Source organism: Pyrus communis, chromosome 8, assembly GCF_041283825.1.
Source record: "Pyrus communis isolate YQ-2024b chromosome 8, ASM4128382v1, whole genome shotgun sequence".
Classification (NCBI taxonomy): domain Eukaryota; kingdom Viridiplantae; phylum Streptophyta; class Magnoliopsida; order Rosales; family Rosaceae; genus Pyrus; species Pyrus communis.
In genome coordinates this window covers 2,978,656-2,987,196 of record NC_142572.1, presented here as the reverse complement: position 1 = coordinate 2,987,196, position 8,541 = coordinate 2,978,656, and the positions used below count along the sequence as shown (strand labels likewise).

At 35.9% G+C, this 8,541-nt stretch overlaps 1 protein-coding gene across 3 annotated transcripts; it reads left to right on the top strand.

The window, feature by feature from the left end:
• The first annotated feature begins 1,830 nt into the window (after positions 1–1,830).
• On the top strand, positions 1,831–8,343 carry LOC137717441 (phosphoglycerate mutase-like protein 1). 3 transcript variants are annotated; one of them, XM_088698596.1, is made up of 11 exons: positions 1,831–1,933; positions 2,040–2,312; positions 2,932–2,993; positions 3,089–3,196; positions 4,316–4,395; positions 5,655–5,817; positions 6,336–6,410; positions 6,540–6,628; positions 7,392–7,511; positions 7,730–7,774; positions 7,859–8,343. In XM_088698596.1, the coding sequence occupies exons 2-11, from the start codon at positions 2,162–2,164 to the stop codon at positions 7,971–7,973; spliced, it is 1,008 nt and encodes a 335-aa protein (XP_088554722.1). In that variant the 5' UTR covers positions 1,831–1,933; positions 2,040–2,161; the 3' UTR covers positions 7,974–8,343. The 3 variants fall into 3 exon arrangements, with proteins under 3 accessions (XP_088554722.1, XP_068312917.2, XP_088554723.1); XM_068456816.2 differs by lacking the exon at positions 1,831–1,933 and having other exon boundaries at positions 1,950–2,312; XM_088698597.1 differs by lacking the exons at positions 1,831–1,933; positions 2,040–2,312 and adding an exon at positions 2,640–2,824.
• Positions 8,344–8,541: the final 198 nt, after the last annotated feature.

The window sequence follows — 8,541 nt, the reverse complement described above, 5'->3', positions numbered from 1 at the left end:
AGTAGTAAGACATGTCACTCAAGGGCACTTTTACTCACCATCATAACTATGTTTTATGTTCACCATACATTTAATCATCTGTCATATATCATTTTCACATAACTATACTTCACATTGAATGTTACTCTTTCAATTTTGAAAAAAATTAACCAAGTTTAAGTGAAAAGACAATAACAAATGATTAGATATATAATGAGCATATATCATAATTTATGATGGTGGGCAAAAATGCTTCCCCAAATAAATTAGAACAAGTGTGCCAAAATGCCTTAGATTTGAGTATGGGCTAGGCACTCTACCAAAACCGTTTCGGTCTCAAAATTTTCAAAAGTCCAGCATTCCACATGCAGAGCATTGGACCTCGAATTTAAAATAAAGCCCACCCTTAGCATGATAATTGTTTGGTTTTTCCAAACATTAAAATTGTTTTCTTTGAGAAATACAAAAATCCCCTTCTCCTTCCTATATATATATTCCTCCCCCAACAGCTCACTTCCTATATGTATTCCTCCCCCAACAGCTCACACTCCTAATACAAGGCTTGTTTTGAAGTGCTTTAAAATTACTGAAAACATTTTTAGTAAAAATAATTTTTAAACCAACTCTTACTGAAAATCTAAGTGAATCTTAGAAAAGCACTTAGAATGTGTTTGTTTGACTTCCTTAACTCTCACTGGATTAGACTAGATTTTAATCCAATGTTTGTTACATATTGGGACTATGTTTAATGAGACTAAAGGGGGCTTGTGTGGACTAACAAGCTTGCTAGAAGTTCTTAGCGAGAGCCCCCGAAATGGAGGGGACTAGCTAAGACCATCTTCCTTCTCTGCTTTCTTCCGTCTCTTCATCCTCCAACAAGACCCATATAACTGCACCACCTCTGACCGTCGTGGGCATAGATTGCCGTCGATGGTCTTCGTTGAAACCCGAATCACGGGATCTTTGTGAACCTAGTGATGGTTGAGGACACGGCCGTTGAAACCCAAATCACGGAATCCTTGTGAACCTAATGGTGGGTGAGGAAAACAAAGGTGATGAAGGAATATTGGAGGCTAAGAACGCTGGCGCCCACGACGGCATGAAGACGGCGAAGGTCTTGGATTGGGACGATAGTCGCTTGGGGTTGCACAACGATGAAGATGGGTTAAGCAGCCTAAGACGCCAAATTGTGGAATTGGTTTTGGATTTGATCTCAAATTGTGGAATTTAAAATTGTCTGGAGTTGATTTTGATATGATCTGTAATTGTGGGGAGTTGGTTTTGATTTGATATGCAATTGTATGAAGTTGATTTTGATTTGATCTCAAAGTGTGGAATTGGTTTTCGAAGAAGAGGAAGAGTTTTCAAAAGAAAAAAAAATTTTAATAGATATGGATCTTAGAATTTATTAATTATCTTGTTTCTTAATCTGACACTACACGAAATGCTTCACTAAGTTAGTCTAATTTTAGTCTATTTAAGGCAGTCCAACTTAGTCTTTAAAACTAATCTAGTTCAAGATAGTACGGTGCAACAAACGCATCTTTAAAAAAGTTCCTACAAAAAGCACATGTCTAATACTTCTTCGAAAAGCGCTTAATGTATTTTTAGAACCCAAAATCAATTTGACCAAAACGCTTTAATTCAATTTGAAAGTATTTCCAAATGAGCACATAAACATTTGTGTTGCGTTTGGTTCACAATTTTAGGGATATATATGAATTAGTTGTGCATTTTGGAAAAGTCTTCTTGTTGAATGATCGAATGCCACAATGGTATCTCGAATAAATAAACAACAGAGAATTGGACATATAAAATGATAAAAGATCAGCGAGAAAGATAAATTAGAAAAGACAAATAAAAAAATGTAACGAGAATTGATGATAACTTAAGATCACATTTGTCATAGATATCATTTTATTAATTTAGAATATTGTCATAATGGTGTTCCGAAGTAAGTAAATCAACTGTTCTTGGGTCAAAAACCAACTACATTTATCCAACTTCCAAGTTTTTGGTTGATCTCATTGATTGTGATTGATTTGAATTTGATGTTACAGAGAGAGGGGGCTTGAACCGCGGCATGTGCAAGTGCAACCCTTCACGTATCTCAAGGTCCTTCCTTCCCTGGGTTTCATACGTGTCCCTGTAAATTAACCAATCCCTAATTTAGCCATCAGCCATGACCGTTTCCATTTCTGCTATATATACCCCTCTCTTCTCCGAAAATCCCCTCTTTGTCCCCACTCCCATTTCTAAGCTCCCAAAAGTCATCTCACCACCGCCAAAACCGCCGCGGCGCTCCTCCATTCTCTGCTTCTCTTCGCCTCCAGGTACTGCAATTCTCTTCCTCCTTAACTCTCACCACCTGTATTTCGATTGTGCGTTTTGATTCTTATTCTGATCTTCCATTTCTAGCGTTAATTAGTTAGTTAATCAAGGATTTTGCTTTATGGCGCCACAATTAACCATTTTTCTATTATTTTATTGCTTAGTTTTTAATATTTTTGTTGGGTGATTAGGTAGTAATGCGATTGGATATCCATCAATTTATTCCTTCCTAAGATATAAGATCCCTTGTCGCAGAGTCAAGTTGGTTAGAGCAATGTATCTGTGCACAAGTTAAATATTTTTTTCGGTAATTTAGATTAGATTGATTAAAATATCGATCGACTAAAATGAAAATGACTAGTCAAAAAGGTGAAATCTTTCTCTTTCCTTTTATTTTCAGTTATAAAGCAAAATAATTGTAGTTTATGCTGGTTTTCTGCCCCTTGTTTGTATTTTGTGCGACGCGAATGTTAGTCCATATTCTTTTGAAATATTGGCATCATTCATTTTCGTGGTATATTCTTTGAGATATGCTCATCTCTGTTTTGTGGATTTTTTTTTATTTTTTAATTTTAACTGTTCTGGGGGGTTGGGGGGGGGGGGGGGGTTTGATTGATGCAGATATGGATGCCGCTACAGGTCCAAGTCTCTACCCGTTGCACCGAACTAAAACTCTTCACCTGGTTTGTTACAGGCTTAAATCGCGTTTTCTTTTCGTTTAATCTGTGGTCTTTGAAGTGCATTCAGGTTTTTTCTGACAAAATGATCATATATCCAGGTAAGGCATGCACAAGGGATTCACAATGTGGAAGGCGAGAAGGATCATGCGGCATACATGTCTTATGATCTTTTTGATGCACATCTTACCCCTCTTGGCTGGAGTCAGGTAATTGCTAAACTAATTGGTTAGTTGAGTTTATGTTGGTATAAAAGAATGCTATCATTGTAAATCTTTTCGAACTTTTTACACCGATAAGAGTTTTAGGGTTTGTTCAGTATCTGCCGGCTGTACTAGATATACTGATATTTCTGTAAGCTTAATGTTGTACTGAACCGAGAGTCTGATCTTGGTGTACTGGATTTTGTTTCCAAACATAATAAGAGACCTAACTTAACTACAGTTTTAAAACATTCAAATATTAACAGATTTATTATTTTATTGATTAACATATGAGGAAAGTTGTGCACATTATGTAAACATCTATGAAAGTCTGAAGTGTTCATATTTTAACGAAAGTACAAAATCAACACAAAAGTGGACAGAAATTTTTTGAGATCTTGGCATCATCTCAAAAGAGCGAGCCAATAATGGATAGTTATCCCATCAAAAGTAACTATTACTGCTGACAAATTAGATTATTAAGAACCAAAATGCTCACAAAGGTGTACTTCACATGAAACATGAATCCAGTATTTTAATGTAATGCCACCAAAAAACCTTTACTGCGTCATTCTGATTCTGCACAGATAGAACCCCATGCAATGTTAGGTACACGTCCAGGAAACATCCAACTGTTGATGGTGTAGTGACCATGTCAACCCGACACACATCATTAAGTTCTTAATCAGTATTTTAGAATAATAATCAAAATACTGGAATACATTTTTTTCCAGTTTCAATGTGATGTTGAGATATACCATGAATGCATAGTCATTCTAACCAGAGCAAGGGTGCTGTTGTGTTTTAGTCCCAAGGTTCCACATGGGGTTATTAGTTCCAAGTGGAGTGAACTGATCTTAAGCAACTGAATGATTTTAATCCTGTTGCTAAAGAGCTAGGAGTTGTACAAACACTGATTTTGGACTATTTAGTTCAATTTGGGTGTACAAAACACGGTCTTAATGAACTTTTTTGGCATTCCATCAAAAGAACAGTTTTACAAGGAGGATTTTATTGGAGTTATTTCTCCTTTTAAGTTCCTTGTGTCTGCCGCTAAGTGTTCTTTTTATTTTTCTCATAATAGATCAACAAATACCATGTAATAATTTTGTGCTTTCACAACAGGTTGGTAATCTGCACAAGCATGTTCAAGCATGTGGACTTTCCAAGAAAATTGATTTGGTCATAACATCTCCTTTGTTAAGGTATCGAGTTTTCAAATTTTTTTTCTCCTAAAATTTCTATCATCAAGTTCAGCATGGATCTTTACTTCACTCTGGTGGAGCAGACCCACCTTTTCTTCTGTTTATCTTTTATTGTGAACTTGCATGACGCTTACTTTTATGATAGAATTTTCGATGAAGAAATGCATTCTCTAATACACAAGCTAAGAAGAACCCGTTTATTTTGTGAGAAGAAATAACCAATAGCATTATATCAACGACATATTGACGAAATAGCCCTGCTTCAAAAATGTATTCAATAATAGCCCTCTTTGGCGAAATTAATTGCCTTTCACTTGGGGCTTATCCATATCGACAAAATATGAGCAACATATCAACGAAATATCAATAACAGGTGGACAACATATCAATGAATATCAACAACATTTGGACAACATATGGATACTTGATAAAAGGGTCTTTAAAACTAAGGGTATATTTGTCAAAGAGGGCTAGTACAGATTGAATTCAGGAGGAGCACTAATTTTGATTGCTGCCTTTGCAATAGGGTTATCGAACCCAATTTCCCCAGAATTTATGAGAAATAGGTGAAATTATGGACTAGTTTAATTTAAGAGGGGACATGCTGCAAGCCTTTATTCCTTTACTATTTCATCCTTAATGTCATCTTTGCTTCCATTTCTGAGTGAGGAATGATACTACCTTTTCAATTAGGTTGGCTGGGCTCCTTTCATGTGTCAAAAAGAGCTTTTTACCTTGCACTGTATAGTTATAACAATTCTTTCTAGTTTTTTGTAAAGAAAATAAAATGAACAGCTGCAGGTCTTTTGCTTCAGTGGATTAGATAAGAATTTACATTTGTTGAAGTGAGTTGGATTCAAATAGACATTAAGATGATGAGGTGCCGTTGAAATGATTCAGAAACTTGAGACTGCTAAGCATATGGTCCTTTTTTTTAGATATCTCTTTTAAAAACTCATAACAGCTATGATAATTTGCCCCTCTCTAGAGAAATTTAACTTTTTGTGGTTTCATGTAATAGAGTGAACATTTGTTCTTGCTTTTGGAATTATTATTTCATTTTTGCACGTGACTAATTATTGAGTGATCTGTAAAGCCTATGTCCCTTGAAACATTAAGCTGCTGCTAAGGTGCATTTGTTTTTTTTTTTTTTAGGAGAATGCAGTACATACGCCAAACAAATAAGAGTGTGAATGTTTCAATAGGTGGAAGTTGAAAAAAGAAAAAGGACTCTATTTTGACCAATTGTTGCCTTGTAGGACCATGCAGACAGCAGTGGGCGTTTTTGGTGGTCAAGCATACACAGACGGGATAGATGTACCTCCTCTAATGGTTGCAAATGCTGGAAACAGTGACCATCCTGCAATTTCAAGTCTAAACTCCCCACCATTTATAGCAGTGGAGCTTTGTCGGGAACATTTGGTATGTCGTGTTAAAAGTTAAAACTAGTAACAGCTATGTAAGCTTTGTATAGAAGGTACCAAAAACGCAGAGAGATGGAGTCTGGTTTGGGTAATTTTGACTCCACTCATGCAAACAATAAAATAAAATAAAATAAAACCTTAGGGAACAGGATTTGAGAATCCTGATTTCAGTAGTTATTTTTGCTTTGCAAATGGTATAATTTTACAACACACTCAGTGTTATCTAAAAGAATTTTATTTTATTCTGACCTGTTACCCTGTTAGGCAGTCAGATTTGAATATAAATTTGATACCCGGATCCATACTACTATATACAGAGCCTTTGAGCAGGCCCCCTTTTGCTCGTACAGAATTACAAACTTATGAGATATTTATTTTTTGAACATATTTTATTCATTAATTTTTCACATAAATTAATTAAAGTGGGTTTATTTGATTTCCTTATTCACCCTTCACACAATCACTGGGTTCTAATTGAACATCATGCTTAAATGTATGTTTTCTCTTCTCCTGCAGGGTGTTCATCCATGCGACAAGAGGAGAAGCATTAGCGAGTATCGGCCTCTTTTTCCTGCAATTGATTTTTCACTGGCAAGTGACTTATTGCAATTACATTGAGAAAAGCTATGCGGTCATTTGACTTGTCACTTTGGTTTTGGTTGCTTGTCTAACCATCAACTTTGATTGATTGGAATGTATTCTGGTTCACCCTTTGTTTAGATAGAGAATGAGGATGACATATTGTGGACGCCTGACGTTAGAGAGAAAAATGAAGAAGTGGCAGCTAGGGGACTGAAGTTTTTGAACTGGTGATCTCTTAATTACTCTCTAAGTTACATTGCATTTTTGGTTACTGGTTTCTTTACTATTCATCACCAAGAAAAGAATCATTGAGGAAAAGTAAAAGTGATAAGAAACCTATGGTGCAGAGGACAGGAGAATGATATCTAAATTTAACTAGGATGTCGTGAACAACATGAATTCTTTTATTGGTGCCTATAGGAAAATTGTGTTGTGGGTATGCTATGCCAATTCATGGTCCTATGGAGGTTTTAGCTTTGCTGACTTGTAATCCAAGTTTTCTCCGGAGTTCAATTATAAGTGTTGTGATACACCTATCGGCTATTGTGCTGTTTTCTCACCTCAAGCAACTCAGGATTTAATTTATTCCAGAAATCTGTTTATAGTTGCTGGATGTGTCACATGAGTTCATTGCATAGGTGTTGACCCAACTACCAGTGCAACAAATTTTGTTAGCATCATTCTGTTTCTGTCAGGCATAGCATCTTGCTTAGGCTTTTATCTTTATTCTACCGAGTAGAATCTTGCATAGCATCTGAACATTTAGCTTACATTTGTTTCATTGTCGTAGCTGACCTTTCTGGAATAGATTGTAGTACTAATGTAATTGTTAGTTTTACAATAAATCTAATGGTTCGTACTATTTCGTGAAGTTACTTGTTAATGATTTACTTTATAGATTTCAGCTATTTTGACAATTATTCTTGTATTGGCAATGTGGAAAGGTGTTAAACTGTTAATTGTTTCTTTTCCCGCTCTCAATTGGTCCAGGTTGTGGACTCGTAAAGAGAAAGACATTGCAATTGTTTCGCACAGTGGATTCTTGTTTCATACCTTGAGTGCTTTTGGAAATGATTGCCATCCGTCTATCAAGAACGAAATATGCACTCAGTAAGTGTTATGGTGGTTGTTTTATCCCAACTTTTAATTCAAGAGCATGCACATTACATTCCACAGCACGGGATAATGTTTATAATCATATGTGTACAAAAATCGTTCTACTGGTCTCATATATTTATTCTTTAAACTAAGGAGAACGAGTCCCTTTTTTTTCTCTTTTTGAATTTTGGATGGATGCTAAGCTTAAGAGTGGAATTCTGTTTATGCAGCTTTGCTAATTGTGAGCTTCGTTCAGTGGTAATTGTCGATAGGAGGTGAGCTTCTTCGTTAATTTTAACAGCGCGCACACACACATCTAGCTTATGCGGAACTTTTAATAATTTGTCTTCCGTGTGCAGTTTGCTGGGGTCTGATTCTTCAACAACTAATTATCCTGGGAAGATACCTCGCGGGCCTGATCTTCCTAGTGATGTTGCCGATGAGAAGCATTCGGAGAAGGGTGCTTCCAAGTAATTATAGCCAGTCCATGATGATGGATGGACAGTCTTCCATAAGTAATGTTATTCTTCTGAAGCCTTGGCTCATTTTTACACCGGAGATGGAAATTTAGTCGTTTTAAAAGGTTCGGGATAGCCTCGGATAGTCTCGGGCTAGCCCGAATATTGTTGATTGTTTTACAATTTACTTGTTTTTAGATCACGCTTTGTCTTCGTTGTCAGATAGACACAAATAGCAGACGTTCTTTGATTGGAACATACTTATTTGTTAGTGTCATAAGCGACAGCTTGAAGGGCAAGGTTTATAGTATGCCCCAGTGAAACTTGACAAGGTGAATACTTAAGGTTAAATTTTCAATGGAAACCATTACGACCATGTTTGATAATGATTTTTGTTTTCATTGTTAAGAAAATGCAAATATGAAACTTGTGTGGTAACTCATTTTCCTTTTTTTTATCTTTTCGATATTTTTTTATTTAGAAAAGAATTTGTTTTTCTCCCAAAATTTTAACAACATTTTATTTAAAAAAAAATTTATGGCTGTTGGAATTGGGAGGACATGATTGTGCCACGCCTCATAGAG

What these genes read in the sequence shown, in the direction of transcription:
- LOC137717441 (XM_088698596.1), top strand. Translation starts at nt 2,162, where the DNA reads ATGACCGTTTCCATTTCTGCTATATATACCCCTCTCTTCTCCGAAAAT. An exon ending in CTGCTTCTCTTCGCCTCCAG is followed by an intron (nt 2,313 to 2,931) that starts GTACTGCAATTC and finishes TGATTGATGCAG; the next exon opens with ATATGGATGCCGCTACAGGT. An exon ending in GGACTGAAGTTTTTGAACTG is followed by an intron (nt 6,629 to 7,391) that starts GTGATCTCTTAA and finishes CAATTGGTCCAG; the next exon opens with GTTGTGGACTCGTAAAGAGA.